General features: G+C 40.7%; 1 protein-coding gene across 4 annotated transcripts in view; it reads left to right on the forward strand.

Moving 5' to 3' along the window:
• Window positions 1-21,850, forward strand: part of KDM5B (lysine demethylase 5B) — a 64,327-nt gene that overhangs the window by 17,043 nt on the left and 25,434 nt on the right. For 3 of the 4 annotated variants that reach the window (XM_075853493.1, XM_075853496.1, XM_075853495.1), the window contains exons 3-17: window positions 1,016-1,138; window positions 1,258-1,428; window positions 2,601-2,657; window positions 3,888-4,007; window positions 4,094-4,190; window positions 4,412-4,497; window positions 6,399-6,557; window positions 13,762-13,881; window positions 13,957-14,115; window positions 14,201-14,382; window positions 14,462-14,624; window positions 15,071-15,190; window positions 17,257-17,451; window positions 19,313-19,494; window positions 20,022-20,143. In XM_075853493.1, coding sequence (XP_075709608.1) covers window positions 1,016-1,138; window positions 1,258-1,428; window positions 2,601-2,657; window positions 3,888-4,007; window positions 4,094-4,190; window positions 4,412-4,497; window positions 6,399-6,557; window positions 13,762-13,881; window positions 13,957-14,115; window positions 14,201-14,382; window positions 14,462-14,624; window positions 15,071-15,190; window positions 17,257-17,451; window positions 19,313-19,494; window positions 20,022-20,143 — 2,056 coding nt within the window. The remainder of the gene's footprint in view (window positions 1-1,015; window positions 1,139-1,257; window positions 1,429-2,600; window positions 2,658-3,887; window positions 4,008-4,093; window positions 4,191-4,411; window positions 4,498-6,398; window positions 6,558-13,761; window positions 13,882-13,956; window positions 14,116-14,200; window positions 14,383-14,461; window positions 14,625-15,070; window positions 15,191-17,256; window positions 17,452-19,312; window positions 19,495-20,021; window positions 20,144-21,850) is intronic. The other variant, XM_075853497.1, reaches the window with a different exon arrangement.

Here is a 21,850-nt window from a genome sequence, read left to right on the forward strand (position 1 = left end):
GTGACCCAGATCTTCAAGCTGTTGTGGAGATCTGCATGTGTTATTTGCATTCGCATGAACCTGTCATGTTTCCTGACATATCTGTTTTAGTAAATACTTTTATTCCCCATAATGTAATGTTTCTGAAGTATCTGCTTTCTACAGTTTCTCTGTTATTCCTCCTAGAAATTCATGAATAAATTGACAGCTGAGTGTTACCTGTTAGGGGTGTATCCCTACAGTCTTTCACTGTCCATTCAGTGCTCACGGTGCCGATCAACGAGACAGCTTGTTTGCTCCTATCAAAAGGAGCTAGTATGGGGGGCGAGCGCTCGTTACTCCTAATCCCTCGTCCCCAAACATTTGTATCATCTCGGCTGCACGTCTCCCTGTTTGCTCGTTTATCTGCCGATCGTTTCCCTGTTTACACAGGACAATTATGAGGAACGAGTGTTCCGCGAAGGCTCGTTTGCCTGATAATTTGCCAGTGTAAAAGGCCTTTAGACTAAGTAGGTACACGCCCCTTTGACAATGTGAATGGTAACCTCTAGTTGTCAATTTATTAAGAAATTTAAACTAGGAATAAGAGTTACGGGACAATGCAGAGTTTTCACAAAAAGATGCTCCAGAATTGGGATTTTATGTGGAATATAAGTATTTTCTTAAACAGACATGTCAGTAGAGCTTTAACTCTCGCTTGACTGTGCTGTAGTGATGATGATGATTACTAGGGAAATGTTTTTATTTTAATTTTTTTTAAATCCTAGCATTTTCAAAGTTTTGATCTTAAAGTGAGAGGCCAAAGGGATTTTGTTAATTAGTTGAAAAATGAAGAGCAAGGCAGCACTTTCTATACAATTCTTTATTCTCCCCAAACAATGTTTGCGCTCTCACAGAGCGGTCTTGCTCTTCGTTTTCCTTCTGGTGACACCACAGCTGGACCAGGTCCTATACAGGCGTGCACCTAGATATAAGCTCAATTGTTGTCCTGTGCTGCTGACGTGTTTTCTATTTATTCATTTGTTGTCATCCTCAGGCTCAGACCAGGGTGAAGTTGAATTTCTTGGATCAAATTGCAAAGTTCTGGGAACTGCAGGGATGTACTCTTAAAATACCTCATGTTGAACGAAAAATACTGGATTTATTTCAGTTAAATAAGGTGGGAACATCAATGGCTGAAAACTTAGGTGGCTAATAGAGCAATATTTTTTTTTTTTTTACACTTGAGGTGCACCAAGCTCTTCAAGGGCTTTTATATATATATTTTTTTTACTGCAGTTGGTGGCTGAAGAAGGTGGTTTTGACTTGGTCTGCAGAGAGAGAAAATGGACTAAGATCGCTATGAAAATGGGCTTTTCAACAGGAAAAGCTATTGGGTCTCATATCCGAGGCCATTATGAACGTGTACTCTACCCCTACAACTTGTTCCAGTCTGGAGCTAGTTTACTGGTGAGCATCACGTTTTATTAGTATTTCGTCTTGCATTGTAGCGCACACCAAAAAGCATGTTTTCGATATATCTTTTCAACAGTGGGTCAAAAATTCTTCTTAATTTCCTATTTAGTCTTTTGTTTAGCTTAAATGTGTTAAAAAACCGTGTCGGTCACAGGATTCAGGTCTGTATTGATTTTTCTCAGTCCTGTCATTGTGGACACAAAACCCTGGGTACAGGCTGCTGCTAATAGGAGGTGTCATGCACAAATCTGTTAATTTCTGCAGTGTGCTGTTTTGGTTTTTTTATTTCTATGGGGCCATGAAAGCATCCCCCGGATTCTTGTTCATGACTAGCAAAACTCGGGACCGCACGCAGAAGCCATCCCATTCGAATCTGTTTTACGGATCCTTTTTTTTGCAAAGGATGTGTGCATGAGTACAAAAGTTTTAGCTCCCCCTACACAGGCTATGCTTCTGCAGACACTGAGCTAATCCGTTTAAGCTTAGTGTCCATAGGAGGCAGACTTCCGTGCTTCTGCAGATTTTCTGATTTTTATTATTTTAGTTTATCTTTCACAACTGGGTTAGACACACTGAATGTGTTAGGGCTGGTTCACATCAATGTTTGCTTTCCGTTCAGGGGTTTCGTTGGAGGTCGATTCCGCCGAAAAATCGGAAACCTGCCGGAACGGTGACAAACGGAAACCATTAGCAATGTTTCCGTCACCATTGATATCAATGGTGATGCAAACGGAAGCTAAGGTTTCCGTTTGACTTTCTGTTGAAGGGTTCACCCGACGGAAACCTCTGGCGGAACCCCTGAACAGAAAGCGAACGCTGATGTGAACCGGCCCTTATTCTGCTGGTACCGGTTTTGTGTTGTGTTTTTAAAAAAAAACAAACCTAGATAGAATATCATTTCACTGGAGGAAACTTCCTAATCCCCAGGGCAAGCACCTTTTAAATATAAGGGAAGCTGCCCAGGAATGGAGATGGCCGAAATGAATGGAAGATTGTTTTTCCCCTTTTTTCACAATGCACTCGCTAAAAAAATATAAATCCATAAATAGTGGAAAATCTAAGTGTTCTGATGGGTTAATATTTTATATTTTTTTGTTACTTGTTTGCTCAGCCAACTATCTTCTGGTATCATTTGGTGACATCATTTTCTGTTCTTTGCACATCAGGCTCCAGAGTCATGCGCTAAACTGCTTGGTTTCAATGATCTTATCAACTACGAAAAGGTATGGAATGTGTGAATTTGTTTCTTGTGTTGGTTTTATCTGAATGTTACCTTGAAAAATCTATTTAAACTATCTGCATATATATTTAATTTCATCTCTTTAGTGCATGTTAATAATGTGAGAAAATATCAATTTGATGCAGCAATAAGATATGTATTGGTAGCTGAAGAGATTTTTGTGCCTGTGTCTCTGAAAACACCTAATTCTCAGGTGCAGTGGCTCAGTTTTTGGACACTGGTCTTCATAGCAACCAGTAAGAACTCTCACTTCCTAACTTGAGTTGCAAAAATGAAAACTGGGCTCTTTGGCCCTGTTCACGTGGTGGAATTTTTGCGACGGAAAATGTTTTCAGCTAGCGGACAAAAGAAGCGTCCTGCCCGATCTTTCTACTGATGGCTGGAATAATTTTGCAGTGGGATCCGCCAAGCAAATTCCACTGTGTGAACATAGCCTTTGTTTCATGAGAACAAAAATAATCACTGAGCCCAATCTCTGTAATGGCAGTGTGTTCTGCGGTACAGTCTGACCTTGAAGGAGCACTGCCCCAAATTTTCTTTTTTCTGTGGCCCATTAAGAGAGGCACAATATGTAAATTATGGTGACGGTAATCTTACCGGTGGCTGTATTTGTGAGTTAGCCACTCCCTTCTGGTCCTCAGCTATGTCATGTGACCAGCAATAGAACTCTACAACGGACACGGTGTCATGTGTGGACAGGAAGTCCGTTTCTCTATTCATTACTGTCACAGCCTCGATGTGGGTCTTCTAGGATTGAATGGAGAAACTGACTTTCTGTCCACACATGAGACGCTGGGTCAGTTGGAGAGCATTGCTGGTCACATGACACAGCTGAGGACCAGAAGGGAATTGATAACTCACAAATACAGCCACCGGTAAGAAAATTACCTTCACCACAATTCACAATGTGTCTTCCAACGGGCCAGAGAATAAAAAAAACTTGTGTGACTGCTTCTTTAAAGAGGAGTTGTATGTTTAGTGTTCTAGCAGCAGGGGCTAAAGGCTGATGGGCTGCTTCCATGCTGATTTCTAGATATGGTACCCCAAAATTAATAGGACAGGCTCTGGATTGTCGAACAAGTAAATGAATTGTGGCTTAACTGGCAATCCCGTTTTATGCATCCGAAAGAAAAGTGATGTTAGTTTGTCATATAGGTCCAGTTATTAAACTTGTATACTTTTTTTAAGCATATGTATTTATTCTGATTTCTAGAAACCAACGTTTGTTCCTGATGTTAAAGACAAGGAGTACAAACCTCATGATATCCCACAGAGGCAGTCTGTCCAACCTTCAGAAAACTGTGCCCGAAGAGCTAAACGTATGCAAGCCGAAGTAGGTAGCCTTTCTTCCTCCACTTGACTGTAAAAGATAAAATAATGACTTCATGAATACTAAGAACGTGTTTGCTCCCCATGTAGGCTGTTAAGGTTAAAATTGAACCAGGAGAAGCATCAGAATTAAGACCTCGGACTTTACGCAGAAGGATGGGATCTACACCCTCTGTATGTGAAAATGGTAGGTAACCTTGTGGAAGCCTTTTACAGGCTTTTCCCAGATATCTGGAGAATGGATGTTTTGTAAACTAAGGCAGCTGTATTCATGCGGGATCTTGCTCCGCATCTATGGGCGTCTTGCTCAGCTATTTCTGTAGCTCTCCCTCAATAGGTTAGTTTTGCTGTACCATGTGTCATGGCTTACTGAAATGAATCCCGATATGTTTTTTATTTTTTTTGCAGATGAAAGTCCAATAACTATCAAACGAGAGCCAGTAGAACCAGTTATAGAGAAGCCAAAATCCAAATTAAAGAAAAGCCGAAGTCCAGTAAGCTAGAAATCATTCATATCATTTCTTTTGTTTTCTTTTTGAGAGTATGATGTAAATGTAAAGCTGTTTTACCTGCTGCTCTTTTTCCTATCAAACTGCATTTTGTTATGCGTAGTTTCATTACATTATAAAAGTTTTCTTCCTTGTCATTGAGTCTCCCTAAATTGATTACAGAAATATTATTTGTGTGCTCACAAAATTTAAAAAGTCACATTTTAATATCCTTTGATACAAACCGATCAGCCAAAACATTAAAACCACTAAGAGGTGGTTAAGTGAATAACCGGATCAAGTGAAGATTATGTCCCCCTAGGACATAAACTTCCCCTGACACAAATGAGATGGATAGATGGATGAAGATTATATCCCCCCTGTGTTCGGATATTCCAGTCAGTTGTGCAGCTTGTTTTTCAGAGGTTTCCAAACACCAGACATAAGTAATGTGTAGCCACTTTGTCCGAGAGATGTGCGACATTTCAAAGAAAGAGCCCTTTCTGATGGATACCCACGATGACGCACCGTTCTTGTAAATACATTACCAAGAATATCCATCAGAACATTGGGGATGAGCGATCCAATACAGAGGTTGATGGCCGTTTTCGCAGTCCAGATTGTTCGCAAGTAAATAGTGCAGTTTCATGAATTCAATGAGATCGGTGTTATTCGTACCAGGTGTAATAGGCTAGAGTGTCTTCTCAAAGAAATGTTGATCCACTTTAATTTGAGGGCAACAAAAAACTGCAATTAATGGGGGAGATTTATCTAGCTGTCGCATAGTAATAATGTCCTTTTGTTGCCGATAGCAACCAATCAGAGCTCGGCTATCATTTTACCTGAGCTCATTAATATATGAAAGCTGTGGGCAACAAAGGACATTCTTACTATAAGACCGCTTGATAAATCTCCACCAATGTCCCTGAGGAAGCAGGGGGACCTAATCTTCACTTGTTCAATCAGGGGGACCTAAACTTCACTAGATACGAATAACATTGATTTTCTCTCTACTATGGCACCTGTCAAGGGGTGAAATGTATTAGGCAGCAAGTGAACAGTCTGTTCTTGTAGTTGATGTGTTGGAGGTAGGAAAAATGGGCAAGCAAAAGGATCTGGGTGACTTTGACATTGGCTAAATTGTAATGGCTATGGTCAGAGTATCTACAAAAGGACAAGTCTTGTGGGGTGTTCATGGTATTCAGTGGTTAGCACCTACCAAAAGTGGTCCAAGGAAGGACAACCAGTGAACGGACAACAGGATCTTTAGCATCTTTGGCTCATTGACATGCATAGGGAACAATGGCTAGTCTATCTGGTCCAAAACCGCAGAAGAGCTACTGTAGCACAACTTGCTGAAAAAATTAATGCTGGCTCTAATAGAAAGGTGTCAGAACACCCAGTGCATCGCAGCTTGCCACGTTTAGTCAGGGCACGTAAGCATCAGAACTGGACCGTAGAGTGGTGAAAGAAGGTGGCCTGGGCTGATGAATCATGTTTTTTTTTCATATCAAGTGGACGCTTTTGCTTTGCTTTCCCGAGGATGAAAGTGCATCTTGGTGCCATATGGGAGGGAGGCAGTGTTCTGGGTAACCTTGGGTCCTAGTATTTAATGTTAGGCAGAATTGTTTTAATGTTATGGCTGATTGGGATATTTATATCTCTATCTTTCTATCTCTCTATCTCTATGTGTGTGTGTGTGTGTATATATATATATATATATATATATATATATATATATATAATCTCTATGTATAATAACTCGTCAGTTTTTAAAGATGGTCCAAATGCCCTACATTTTCTTGATTTTGTTGTTCTACATAATGCCGGTTTCATGTCAAATGGCTAAACCCTTCACTGGATAAAATGGGGGGAAACAAAATCTCAAACTCTTTACTTTTTTAAAGGTGGATTTATATGTTTGCCTTCTCTGTGGGAGTGGAAGTGATGAAGACCGTCTCCTATTATGTGATGGTTGTGATGACAGTTACCATACCTTCTGTCTCATTCCGCCACTGCATGATGTGCCCAAAGGAGATTGGAGATGCCCAAAATGTCTGGCACAGGTATCACCTCAGCCTTCTTAAAATGCTGAAAAGAAAATCACTTTTCTGTGATTTAATTTTAGGACACGCTTTGTTTAGCTTGTTATACGTTAGGATATATTAAGAAAGATTGTTTTTGGCAGAAACAAGCCAACGCCTGCTTAAAGTATAGCTAAACTTTCATAAAACTTTTGACATGTCAGAAGTTTTGATCGGTGGGGGCCTGGTTGCTGGGACCCCCCTCCAATCGCTAAAACAAAGTGTCAGAAGCACTGCACACTGTACACACTTTGTTTCTGAAAGCCAAATGAGTGGTGTATGGTCTCCGTAAACAGTCTGTTGTACACTTCTAGCTTGGCTTTCAAAGGAGAGCCGATCAGAAATCGTTTTAGCGATTGGAGGGCGTCTCTGCTCCGGAACCTCCACCGTTCAAAACTTCTGACATGTAACTATGACATGTCAAAAGTTTTAATAAAAGTTTTTAGTTACACTTCAAATTTTAAGGCATATAGCTCATCAAATAAAGTGACCGTGCAATCTGAACAACCCCTTTTTGTATGTCCTATTGGACATACATGATTTTTAGAGGGGTCGTCCCCTACTCAGGTTACTTTATTAGCGAGAGGGGAGAAAAGCTGCAAAGTGAAGCTCCTAGTCTCCGGGGCTCGACATGACCATTTAAAGGGGCACCATGTACTACTACATTTGTGTTGCCACCATCCGCTTTCCTTGTCGACAACCGTGGGTTGCTCAGGGTTTGAGCTGCCAGCCCTTGGCAAGCCAGTTGATTGGCAGTAGCTCTGTATTTAGCAAATGGGTTATTCTGATGGGACAACCTTATAATTGATACGATCTAAGCGTACTACTAATGTCCCTATCTCTACTTGATTTAACGTGTGAAGCCACGATCCATTTACTAATTATAGACTATTTAATATAGATTATTCTCTAGTATAAAGGTTTAACTTTTTTTTTTTTTATAATTTTCATTTAGCAATCTATGTGACAAATATTTTTGTTCTCACTATCTTTATAAAAATGTTTATATCTTGGTAATACTCATCTGTTTTCAAAGCTGGCACACAGGTCATTTATATTTAATTTTTTTAGTTGCACTAGTTAGCAGTAAGGTTGAAAAAAAGACACGTCCATCTAACTAGACTTACTATCCTGCAGTGTTGATAACCCCTATGAAGTAGAAGCCAATTTTTCTCATCTTTTTGTTTTTACATTTTGGTACTTGGACTAAGCTATATTATGAAATTGGTTGGCACAAAATCTTAAACTTAAAAATTTAATTTCCTTCAAAGGTGGACTTTCTATTTAAACCCTTGGCACAAAGCATTGTACATGTCCAATTCCACTAATAAGACAAAAAAAAAATCTCTCCCCCCCCCCCCTTTACAAATGCTTTATTATGGGGGGGGAGTAAACATAATAGGGATTGCTGCAACCACAATGACCAGTACTATAATATTAATGTTTTATGTATCCCGCACGGTGAATGGAGAAAAAAAATAATAGCAGAATTGCAAGGTTTTGTTAATAAGTTCAATGTACTTCAAAATACCTTCAATGAAAACTAAGACTCTAAATGCAAATAATCTTTCATAAAGCTTTCAGAAGTGGTGTTTATTGTGCAAAAGTAGTAATGCATAAAAAAATTGGTGCTGCCGTAATCGTAACGGCACAAAGAATAAAGCGAACCTGTCATTTCTAAAACAAAAATCTAAATCCTTAGTGGAATTGCCTTCTTTTTTATTTCCCCCTCAAAATTTTTTTACGTTTATCATTTGGGGACACAGCACTTTGGGTGTTGGCCCTTGCCACTAGGTAGTGTCTCCACCCACCCAGGCAGGCCATGCTAAATCTGTCTTTACATAGTGTCTATAAGAGGCAGACAGACATGACCTGTTTTTACGGCTGCAGTTTTTATATTCTTTCCTTTAGCTGCAGGGAGTTGTCAGCCTGTTCACAGCCTAGTTAACCCCCCTGTGGGTGCCGGGGAAACCAGGCAGCTTTCTAACTTCCCTCAGTGCTGGTGACCTAACCTAATTTTCTTCATCCGCAAGGGGGAATGCCAGTAACGCAGTTATAAGTGTGAGGTTACTCAAGAGGTGACCCTGCGAATACCTGAAGACCCCAGTGGGTGATTATGTAAGGAGCTTACTACCAAATTATAGTATAATTACCTACGAGAATCCTAATTTTTTTTCCCATATTCCAGCTTGATTACCTTTTTAAGGTACCATGCTTTTTCCTATCTTAGCATTTTTAGGAGGACGGGGGCCTCCTAACTTGGGATTGCTGTACTACCCTTCCCTGTGTTTTTTTTTAATTTTATTTGGGGCACTTTTACCTCTTCTATTTCTTTCGTCAGTTCGCCGCCCTCACTAAAAAAAATAAAAAAAAATTCTCCCAGATTTCCTGCGGGCCCCGGCTGGTTATGTGACTTCTCCAACCTATCAAGCGGATCAATTGTCAAATAGGCTGCCAGGACCGGGGGTGTCGTTCAGCAGGAGGGCCGTCTATTTGGAACGCAGGCTTTTCCACAGGGGGGGGTGTTTTATTCTTCCTGCGGCGTCTGTTCCTCACAGGTTGCAGGGGTAAGCGCTATTTCAGGACCATCTTCTGCTGCTGCTGCTGCACATCGTTCACAGGGGGCCGTTTTCGACTAAACAGTCTTCACTCTCCTAAACCTTTAGCCAGGCGATACACCACACAAGGGGTCCGGTAGGCCAGCCCTGGGCTGCCTTGTACGTTTTATCTCTGTCACAGCTCCCCAGGGGTGTTCCCTTCCCTGAGACATGGTTAATTGTCTGTTAATTTTCATTTTCTGCTGTTCTCCTCTATTGTGACATGTCCTCGTCTTGGGAGGATTTCGCCAGGCAGCAGAACTGGCAGGGACAGGTCCTGCTCCTCTTCAAGTTCCCTCCCAGAGTCCCCTGTTATACTTGTTGGATGCAGTTTCGCCATTGACGACTGTCGCCCTCCTCCCATGTATCCTTCGATTCGGAACCGAAGCAGGACTCTTAATTGGCAGTCGCTGATACACTCTGTCGGATACGCCCTTTATGTAAAGTATGACCCAATCACCTCTTCACAAGATGACTAACCCTTACAGCACCCACAGCGCTAAAGACTGTGTTTTTCGAAACTATAGCTAGTTTGTGGTGATTTTGCGTAAGGACTGAAGGTATCCTGACAGTTGTTTGCTTGTTTCCAAGCGATGTAATACGGTTTCCTTTTCCGGAAGAATTCTCCCCCTCTGGATCCACCATCCTGCTGTCAGATGCGGCATCGCTCAGTTACCCTCTTGACAAGAAAACTGGAATCCCAGACCAATTCCTCCTACATAGCTGCAGGTTCTGCTCTGCGCCCAGTCTCTGCATCCGCCTGGTGAGTAAGGCTTGCTCTATTTGGAGTAAACCGCTGCATCTGTATCCTGGAGTGTGCGCCGCAGCATTTTAGGTCATTCAAACTTCTAAAATTATTTTTGAAGCTTCACTGGAGTCAGCTCACTTCATTGCCCATGCATTGGCTAAGCTTTTTCCCATGCAGCGTTCAATGTAGCTAAAATCTTCTGCGGCTGACCGGTAATGCACCTTTTTTTTAAGTTTATTTTTTGCCCCAGTACTGTCTGCAGCCTTTTTTCTGATCGTGGAGGTTTTGGTCCTTTCCAAACTCCTCGTTCCAGAGGTCGTTATTTTCCCCAGAGGCCAGACAGGAGGACTGCTCGCCCCACCGAGCCAAGATGCCCTTCCTTCAAGCTCACACCAGAGTGTCAGCCTGGCCCTAGGCCCCAGAAGTCCTCCTCTGCCAAGACATCTTCGCAATGAAGGTGTTTTCCCACTCGCATTGGATGTTTGATTTGGGGGGCCAGCTGCTTTCCTTTTAAGGAAACAACGCCTGTGTTCAAGAAGTGGTTTAGACAGGTTACAAAATAGTGCTCTGCCCTTTCCGCAGGTGCTTCACCACGCACCAGATCGCGCCTCTGCTTTTTTTCCCAGACTGTTCACTCCTTTCTCTGGAAGAAGATAGTCGGCCCAGTTGAACAGGCAGAACCGTTTCAGGGATTCTACTCCTATCTCTGCTATCTTCCCAAGAAAGACGGTTCACTCCGTCCAATGCTGTATTTGCAGAGACTGAACTGTGTTTGTTTGCATTTAGAGGTTTGGCATGGAAACCCTGTAGTCGGTGGTAGGATGGTTGGAACAGGGAGAGTTCCTCTTGTCCAATGACATTCGCGATTTATAGCTCCATATTAGGCTCTCTTCAGTGCTTCCTTTGTTTTGCAATAGATTCTCATAATTTCCAAATAGTTGCCCTTTCCTTTGGGTGCTCCATGAGTCTTCTGCAAGGTCTTGGCAACTTTCATGGCACATATCCACAATAGGGTATTCGCTGTCATCCCTCGCCTGAACGATATCTTGGTGATGGCCCCTCCAGATAAGACAAGCTTCCCATGTCTGATCATGTTGATGCCATCGGCTGGATCATCACCAAGGCCACTATTGCGTGTTGGATACGGTCTGTGATCTCAGAAGCCCATCGTTCCTATTCTTTAAGTTACTAGCAATTCTACAATGACTGTTGGTGCCTTCTGGTCAGGCGTCCAGCTTCAGTTGCTCAGGTATGCAAGGCTTTGGTGCACACCTTCACCAAGTTCTACCAGATCCGTTCTATGGCCTCCTCTGATGCTAGTCGAGGTTGCAAGCTGCTATAGGCAGCTGCGCATTATTCCCAACCTTTTATGTACTGCTTTAGGACGTTCCATGGTGCGGTGTCCCTCAATAATCTAAATCAGAAAACGTTTTTCTTTTTTTGTTTTTTTTTACTAAGCGTAAAATCTTTCTCCCGTTGTATTCATTCGTGGACACAGATTCTACCCTCTATTGGTTTGTTCCAGGTCTGGTTTGTTCCAGGTTTTTTTTTTTTCTGGTCCCCCCCCCTCAAGTGGTTTGTCTTTTCTTACTACTTTCTGTATGAACTTCCGGGGCCAAGGTCTGTGGGAGGGGTATGGCTTGCCTGGGTGGAGCCAACACTTCTTCCTACCTAGTGACAACCGTTTAGTGGCAAGGGCCTATACCTATAGTGCTATGTCCTCCAGTAAATACTAGAAAAATATTTTATGGTTAATACAGGAATCCAATTTATTCAGTAATACATTATATGTACTCCAAAGTGGTGCCATTTTAAAAATTCTAGTTCTCCCCCAAAAACCAAACCCTCATACAGCTAAGTCAATGGAAAAATGTAAAGTTATGGCTCTCGTAACTCAGTGAAGAACGATACAAAAAAAGTAGCCGATAAAGGGGTATTCCCATCAAAGACATTTATTGCTTTTCCACAGAATATGCCATAACGGTCTGTATGGACATTTGCCAGAAGTTTCACCCACATCAGATGTAACTCATGATCTTTTTTTTTTTTTTACCTAGGCATGCAAGTATAACAAGGGGGCATACAATATGTCTAGAGTAAAGAAGCTTCCAGCATAGACGTCTATGAAACTCTTTGCCAGGGACTGTCGTTCCGGTTAATTTTTAAAAAGGGTCTGGTTACTATAAATATATACTAGGCTGTAACTGGAGTTACTAAAACAACCAAGGACGGCAAGCTCAGTTGTTCCTAGAATTCCCGAGCACCTCTGCACTAATTCTCCGCCTAGATGTGGTGGCCACCTCACCAGGCAGGACAGTGTTGGCGGACCCCGGTCCAGAATATAGATGTGGGACTTGTATCTATATAAGATGTTTTTGCATATCCTATGAACATACCACAAATGTCTAAGATAGGAATACCCAAAATAGCTGCGTCGTTAACCATATTTCTTTAACTCCTTATTGGAATAATCCCCAAAATGAATTCCCCTTCTCCAACAATCTAGTATATATTTGTAGTAATAGACCCCTTTGGAACTTTTAACAAATGAACTGTAACCACTTCCTCTGGCACAGCGTTCCATAGACCTCTATGCTGAAGGTGGGACCTTCTTTCTTCTAGATATGTTGTATGCCCCCTTGTTATATGTGCGTGCCTAGGTATAAATAGATTAGTTACCTGTACAGACATTTGCTATATTTATACACATTTAATAGTTCTCCCTCAAGTCTAAACCGTATTATTTCCAAATGAAGCCATAATTTGATAACCTATATCATATGGCAGACCACCCATTGCATTTATTGCTTTGGTTACCCACCTCTGAACGTTCTTAATATTGATGTCCTGGTCTTGTGCTGCTTCAGAAACCATAGTACCAACATGCAGCCTATTATAAAATATTCTGTTGATTTGAGCACTCTATTTTTGAGTACGCTATTTTTCTGTTGTAGAAAAGTATTACATCTTTTTGCATCCCGTAATCGCACTAAAACTTGATTTTTCTAGTCTATCGTCACTTCTCAAAATTTTAGCAGGACCCCCATCAGTCAGATTTATTCTTACGCCAAAAAATGGTGCAAATTGTAGCGCAAATCTACGACTGCTTTTCTAACTAAGACCAACCAAAATGCGCTGGATTTTAGGAGCCATGCGCCTCTTAATAAAATTCATACGTATTCATTGTACGTATACATATTCATTGTATAAGACTGTTTGTTTGAAATGCCAGTCCAAATAAATCTCCAATCTTGCTATCCGCAAGCAAAGTGATTGGGTATTTTTTATAAATTTTTTTATTTTTATTTTTTATAAATTTGCTAGCTGAATAAAAATCTATATAAAAAATAAAAGCATCTGCTCTGGCGGAGTCATGTCGCAGATTTCGTTGTATATTTAACATGGATCGCCACCTCATTCACATGTATGGAACTAGTTTTGAGCCGCAGAAATTTGCAACAAATCTGCCAGGTGTGAATATATTTGGGTAAATTCACACGCAGAAGGTTTGTTGCAGAAATTTCGGCGACTGTCCAATTAATCTGAAGGGGGCATGCAGCAATCCATGCACATGCTGCAGAAACCACCAAATTCTGATGTATGGAATGGGATTTTTCAGTTGCAAAATTTTCTGCAAGAAATCTGCCACATGTGAATTCACTCTTAAGGTTGCATTGTAGTGCTACATTTTTACCCAGCAATGTTTTAGTGCCTTTTTTTTGTTTTTGCAACTGCATATCATCCAAAGAAATTAACTTTAAATTCAATTTTAAAACGGTTTATCTTTTTGGTTTTGTTTTTAGATTTATTTCTTTCTAATTTTTTTAAATTTTTTATTCAGGAATGCAGTAAGCCACAAGAAGCATTTGGTTTCGAGCAAGCAGCTAGAGACTATACCCTACGTATGTTTGGAGAAATGGCTGATAATTTCAAGTCTGACTATTTTAATATGCCTGTGCATGTAAGTATATATGATGTGTTCTAGCATCCTATTCTTTTGAAGAGCAGAGTGTAGTTCTTCCCTTTAATTCATCAGATGGTGCCTACAGAGCTGGTAGAAAAAGAGTTTTGGCGTCTAGTCAGCACTATAGAGGAAGATGTAACTGTTGAGTATGGAGCGGATATTGCTTCAAAAGAATTTGGAAGTGGATTTCCTGTGCGCGATGGGAGGATCCGTGTAAAACAAGAAGATGAGGTAAATACCTTAGTTTGGAAATAACTGTAGAATGTAAAGTTATTGATTCGCTAATACTTATTTTTATTTATATTGTTATTCTTAGCAATATCTGGACTGTGGCTGGAATTTAAATAACATGCCCGTAATGGAGGCGTCCGTATTGGCCCATATAACTGCTGATATCTGTGGGATGAAGTTGCCCTGGCTTTATGTGGGCATGTGTTTCTCCTCTTTTTGTTGGCATATTGAGGATCATTGGAGTTATTCTATTAATTACTTACACTGGTAAGACTTTATCTGTGAACTCCTGAGTAATATACCAATTAACTGCTATGGGCTTAGTTTTACTTTGCTATTTTGTCAGGGGTGAACCCAAGACTTGGTATGGTGCTCCTGGATATGCTGCCGAACAACTGGAGGAGGTGATGAAGAAATTGGCTCCGGAGCTATTTATTGCTCAACCTGATCTCCTCCATCAGTTGGTTACCATCATGAATCCAAACACTCTGATGACTCATGGTGTGCCGGTATGTTTCCTAATGGTAGATCCATGCCTGGTGAAACCATTTAAATTAAAGGAAGACCCAGAAGAATTGTTCTAACATGACATGTCAGAAGATCACGTTACTGAGGGTTTGAGTGCACTGACCTCTGCTACGGGCAGTGGCACTCTACGTGCCTTTTGATTCTACTCCTAGATTTTTAGCACAGGAAATGGTAACAGACAGCAAAAACACTATTGCTTTCCAGGATGCTTTTCCTAAAATGTGGATTTGGCACTCCAGAGTGCTGTTGTCCTTTCAGATTACACAGGGCAGCAGTCTGGTTTCAGACTCGCCAATGTGATCTTCTAACGTGTTTGTTCTGGCTTGATTTTTCCATTTTAATATGTTTCTGTCTTGCTTTTTGGGTGTTAGATAACGTTGTATCTTTTGCTTCAAATTCTTGAAATTGCTTGTTTAATTGTTTACAGATCTATCGGACCAATCAGTGTGCTGGAGAATTTGTCATCACTTTTCCACGGGCATATCATAGTGGATTTAATCAAGGCTTCAACTTTGCAGAGGCTGTCAATTTTTGCACAGTGGACTGGGTATGAGCTAGTATGTAAATAATATGTAAAATGTCTATTGAAGCATATGTTCACCATTGCATACAATCTTAGTTAGTCTTATAGAATTAACTTACATAATGTTGACTGCGCGCAAATACATTGCATAACTTTTATCTTGACCTAATCCTACATTATAGCATGTATCACAGTCCTGAGATACATTTACAATTTGACAGTCTTCAGAGCTGAAATCTCAACGTATTCTAAGGCTCGGTGTCCACATAGAGCTTGCTTCGGGGGGGTTTGCATTCTGTACAGTGGTCTCACCTAGGATTATATAAGATTGCTTAAGCTGTTACGAGTGTGTCTGTTGACATTCTTTCTGGCTGTTCCTGAAAGCAGCCAGTCGGACTAGCAGTGGATTTCGCCGCAAACCTGAGGCAAAATCTGCATGGGTTACTTCTGGATTTTTATATCCGAATTGACATCACAATTGAAATCCTGCAGATTTGAAAATCCTTGCCTACTTGGTCTTTACATAACAACTGTTTGCTATGACTAGTGCCTAAATCTGCTATGAAGGACATTTTCTACTAAATGTTAATCTAGCATCTGCCACAAAATGTGTAGTATTTTTATTTATTTATTTTTTTACAAAATACAAACTATTTTAACCCCTTAGTGACCAGACCATTTTAGGCCTTAATGACCAAGCTAGTTTATTCGTCTTTCTATAGTCGCATTCAAAGAGCTATAACGGTTTTATTTTTTCATCTACATAGCTGTATGAGGACTTGTTTTTTGCGGGATTAGTTGTGCTTTTTAATAGCACCATTTTTGGGTACATATAATTTTTATATTAACTTTTATTAACCTTTTTGTGGGGGATTATAAAAAAAAAATGAAATTCCGCCATTGTTCTATGCGTTTTTAAATTGACGCCGTTCACTATGCGACGTAAATAACATGTTACCTTTATTCTATGGGTCGGTACGATTACGGCGATACCACATATGTGGAGGTTTTTTTTATGTTTTACGACTTTTGCACAATAAAAACACTTTTGAACTAAAATTATTTGTTTTTGCATCGTCGCTTTCCAAGAGCCGTAATTTTTTTATTTTTCCATCAATGTAGTGATTTTTTGGGCTTGTTTTCTGCGGGACAAGACGTAGTTTTGGGGTACTGTTTTGGTACTGTTTTGGGGTACATGGGACTTATTGATTCATTTTTATTATGACTTTTTTGGGGGGCAATGGAAAAAAATTGCAATTTCGCCATAGTTTTTTTCTTTTATGGTGTTCACTTTGTGGTTTAAATTACATATTAACTTTATTAATGGAGTCATTACGGTCGCGGCGATACCACATATGTGTACTTTTTTTTTTTTTTTAACACTTTTACTAAATAAAACCACTTTTTATGGAAAAAAATGGTTTTATTTTTTTTACTGTACTTTATTAATAATCTTTATTTCACTTTGATGACTTATTTTATTAGTCCCACTAGGGGACTTTACTGTGCGATGTACTGTGCGATGTTCCGATCGCTGCTATAATGCTCTGGTATACTTCGTATACCAGAGCATTATTGCCTGTCAGTGTAAATCTGACAGGCAATCTGTTAGGACGTGCCTCCGGCGCGTCCTAACAGGCATATGTCCAGGGCAGACCTGGGGGCTTTTATCAGTCCCCCGGCTGCCATGACACCCCATCGGAGACCCGCGATTGCATTCGCGGGCCGCCGATGGGTGACAGAGGGAGCGCACTCCCTCTGTAAACAAAGTTAAATGCCGCGGTCGCTATTGGCGGCATTTAACGGGTTAAACGGCCGCGATCGAAGTAAACTTCGATCGCGGGCGTTGGAGCAGGAGCTCAGCTGTCATCAGACAGCAGAGCCCCGGCTCCTGCCTGCACGGGAGACCCATGCAGGACTTAGTCTAGGCTGATGTGAAAAGGCGTCAGCCTAGCCTAAAGCCCATTAGTGAATCACGTAAAAAGGCGTATTAGTGGTCACTAAGGGGTTAAACCAAATTCTAAATGGTTCCTTTTTAAACCACAAACTTTGGTCCACATACACGCTAAACGCTTGTCATTTCCTCTCAGCTACCTCTTGGGCGCCAGTGTGTAGAACATTATCGAGCCTTAAACAGATACTGTGTATTCTCTCATGATGAGATGATCTGCAAGATGGCCTGTAAAGCAGAAGAATTGGATGTTGTTCTGGCTTCCTCTGTACAGAAAGATCTAGCTTTTATGATTGATGAGGAGAAAACTCTTCGAGAAGCTGTCCGAAAGATGGTATGTACTTTGGCGAGATTCGTAATTTATCACAAGCATTTTCTTTTTAAGATTTAAGCATACAGTTTATAATCCATACATATTTTTATTTTGCGGTAATATTTGTTCTTGTTGAACTGCCTCAGATGGCAAATTTGCTTCTTTTACCATTCTTATGGATCATTGAATAAAGAGAGAACTTTATCTGAAAATAAATCAGAGGAGAGATGAATCATGGGAATTGTAGTCCTTCACAAGGTTTCCCCTCATAAAAACTCCTGCAGCACAGAGCTGGGCAACCTAATGAAAAATAAAAATAACTGCTTCTAATCTATGGTTGCATCATCTGCTTACCATTTAGATGCTTAAGCTACATTCACATGACCGTGAAAAACGGCTATGTGCAGAACAATGAACTTCTATGGGTGTATTCATACGGCCGTTCTTTTAACTGCCCGTGAAAACTGGCCGTCAAAAAATAGGGCGTCCTATTTTTGGCCATTTTCACGGCCAGACGGCTCCCATAGAACTCAATGTAATGGCCGGTAAAAACCTCATCCTGGCTGAGGACTCCTGCCTTGGGAAAGCCCTTGATGTCACTGTCCATATATGTAGAAGCACCCATATATGGACAGTGAAGTCAAGGGGTTACTCCTGAAGCGGAATACCCGGCCAGAGCACTACCGATGCTCTGCCAGGGGATTCCGCTCTTAGAGGAAGCCCCTGATGTCACTTTCCATGTATGGACAGAGACGTCAGGGGCTCAGGCAGAGGGATTCCGCTCCTACACTGAGCTAAAGTAGCGCAATCTACAGGGGAGGAGGTTTGTGGTGCGATCTACAGTGGGGGTGCTATCCACAGTTGCGTAGCGCTATCTATATGGGCACTGTGGCACTATATAGGGGTGTGGCACTGGGGGCTCTGGCACTTTGTATGTGGGCACTGTTACTTTATATGTTGGCACTGTGGCACGATCTACAATGGACACTGTCACTTTATATGTGGGCACTTTGGTACTCTGGGCACTGTGACACTTTATATGTGGGCACTGGCCCTATGTGGGCATGATCTACAGTGTGCACTGTGTCAAGATCTAGAAGGACATTGCGGCACTATCTACATGGGCACTGTGTTTTTTTTTCAGGAGGTTGGGACAAAAAAAAACCCTGACAAATGAAATCCATCCTTTTTTTAACGGCCATGAAATACGGACAGATGGACTGGAAATGGATGAAACATGTAGACACGCTGATACAAAATTACCATGAAAAACTGACCGTTGATCAGTTGTTAATGACCATTTTTTTCACTGTCGTGTGAATGTAGCCTAAGGCCCTGTTCACATAGTTTTTTTTGGCACGTTTTTTTGATGCGGAAATCGTGCCAAAAAACGGCCGAAAACGCTTTCTATTGATTTCAATGGGGGACAAAGCGACATGACTTATTGAGGCGTTTTCCGCCTCAAAAACTCCATTGAAATTAAAAGGAGACGGAAAAAAAAAAGCTTTTTTGACTTTTTATTTTTGGGGGGGGCGCTTGTGGTTTTCTCCTTTGCCTGTTGAAGAGAGAGGTAAAAAAAAAAAGCACGGCAAAAAACTTGTGTGGTGCAAAAGATCGATCTGATTTTTCCAGGCAGAGTTTTCTGCCTGCAAAAAAACTCTGTGAACTAGGCCTAGTAGGTAGCTTTCCTTGTGTTTTTTTATAAGCTCGAAAAAAAACCTTTTCTGTCAATTTAGCTGGCAGTTCTTTGACTGTTCTGTATACGTCACAAAAAAGTCACTGGGCATCGCATTAGCTACTATATGTTACTGATGGTTGTAAATAGAGGCACATTTTATTACTATGTTACCAAAATGTAATGAACATTCTTTATTTTCTCTAGGGGGTTATGGAGTCTGAAAAGATTGACCTTGAAATACTAGCCGATGATGAACGGCAATGTGTGAAGTGTAAAACCACCTGCTTTACATCTGCAGTATATTGTCCCTGTAGTCCTGGAATTCTTGTATGTCTGCACCATGTTGATGCTTTGTGCTCATGTCCTATGTACAACTATAAGCTAGGGTAAGACAGGACCTCTTTACTGTACACTTTTGCCAAAATTGTTTAGTCAGCCATTATATGCCAGTAGCCTTTTTCTTATTTTGCACAGCTGTGTGTTGTGTAAGGCCTCATTCAGATGACCGTAAGGGTTTTTACTGTCCGCAAATACACATCCGTAGCAGCGTGCAATTGTGGAAGTGCCCATAGACTTCAAGGGGCAAATCCGTGCCGCAATTGCGGACAAGACTAGGACATGTTAAATATTTTGCAAATCATTTCTACTGCCCGGACACGCATATGTAGAAAAAACGGAATGGTGTCCGTGCCCAATATAAATGAATGGGTCTGCATTTTCATCCAGAATTACGGATGAAAACTACGGTCGTGTGCATGAGGCCTAAAATTTATTGATCTAGTTATGCTGATTTTGTTCGTTGAAATTCTATTATAAGATTTTATTTAAAAAAATATATATATTTTTTTTTTCAGAACAAAAAAACATTTTGTAAGGTCATGTTTTTACAGTCTGATTCTTGCTTCTGTAACAGGTTTCGTTACACCCTGGATGATTTGTATCCCATGATGAATGCTGTGAAATTGCGTGCAGAATCCTATGATAACTGGGCTTCTGAGGTTATTGATGCTCTGAAAACGTCAGGCAATAAAAAAGGTGTGTGTATTAATTACCATCTTGTGTTTTGTTTGTTTTTTCGCCTTAGTAGGGCTCTACAAGCCAAATGCACATTTCACAATTTTTTGCAGCTTGTCTGTACATGTGGTATGGTTGGCCTAGCCTCCATAAGCATATTTACATTTTTTAGATTTACTTCTGTCTTCTCATCCCATCCGCTACCTTCAAGGCATTACTTTAATTTCTGTCATGAATTTCTACTCTAGATAAAAGACCGATACAATGGGGGATTTTTACTAAAGTAAAGTAAAAACATTCAAAGAGTGGCAAAAATTTGCACCAATAGCGTATACTAAATTTATTGTGTTTTTATTTGTTCACCCCTTTATATCCGTTTTGCATGTACTTCCAAGAGTTTCTGAAACTGTCCGAAGGAAGGATTGTTGCTTTTTTAATTGTTTAACGCATACATGGTAACCAGTTCACATCAATAAATGTGGAGCAATATGCCTGACTGTTTAGACAGCGCAGCTTAGACTTTTGACATCCTGCATAATTAACCCCTTGTAGACGCAGCCATTTTTCAGATTTTAATTTTCGTCTTTTCCTCCCCACCTTCCAAAAGCCATGTTTTTTTTTTGTTTTTTTTTCTTGAACTAGCGGCATGAGGGCTTGTTTTTTGTGGGACAAGTTGTAGTTTTTCACAGCTTAATTTAAAGAGGCTCTGTCACCACATTATAAGTGCCCTATCTCCTACATAATCTGATCGGCGCTGTAATGTAGACAAACTATAATTTTTGAGCAAGTTATGAGCAATTTTAGATTTATTCTAATTCGTTTCTTAATGCCCAACTGGGCATTTTTTAACTTTTGACCAAGTTGGTGTTGTAAAGAGAAGTGCTGTCACATACACCCACATTAACTTTACTGAAGTGTCTCGAGAGTGAATAGACATTGCCTCCAGCCAGGACGCAATGTCTATTCACACTCCCGACACAAGTTTTTGTGGGACTTACAAATCACAGCCTGATCTCGCGAGATCACGCTGTGTTGTGATTAAGTCCCACACAAAACTTTACCGAAGAGTCGGGAGTGTGAATTGACATCACGTCCTGGCTGGAGGCAATGTCTAGTCACTCTCGAGACACTTCAGTAAAGTTAATGTGGGTGTATGTGACAGCACAGCGTGATCTTGCAAGATCACACTGTGCTGAGCACAAATGGATATGAATGGAGAGAAGTGTATGACGCTGATTGGTCAGCATCATACACTTCTCTTTACAACGCCCACTTGGTCAAAAGTTAAAAAAAACGCCCAGTTGGGCATTAAGAAAGTAATTAGCATAAATCTAAAATTGCTCATAACTTGCTCAAAATTAAAACCACTGTAGTTATCTACATTACAGCGCCGATCAGATTTTGTAGGAGATGGGGCATTTATGATGTGGTGACAGAGCCTCTTTAATGTGCCATATAATGTACTGTGAAACTGAAAAAAATATTTGTGGAATGGGAATAAACAGCAATTCCACCTTTTTTGTTTCGTATTTTTGATGTATATAGTGTGGTAAAAACGACATGTTCGCTACGGGTCGATACGATTACAGTACAGCCAGGTAGTCCACGCCATACTTTCCCTTGGCGTCTGTCACGTATAGTTAGGTGACATGTCCCAAAGGATTTAAACTGCTCATCTAAAAGCCGTGTTTTTTTTTTTTTTTGTTCTTCGACATAGCTACATGTTGT

Source organism: Rhinoderma darwinii, chromosome 2, assembly GCF_050947455.1.
Source record: "Rhinoderma darwinii isolate aRhiDar2 chromosome 2, aRhiDar2.hap1, whole genome shotgun sequence".
Taxonomy (NCBI): Eukaryota; Metazoa; Chordata; class Amphibia; order Anura; family Rhinodermatidae; genus Rhinoderma; species Rhinoderma darwinii.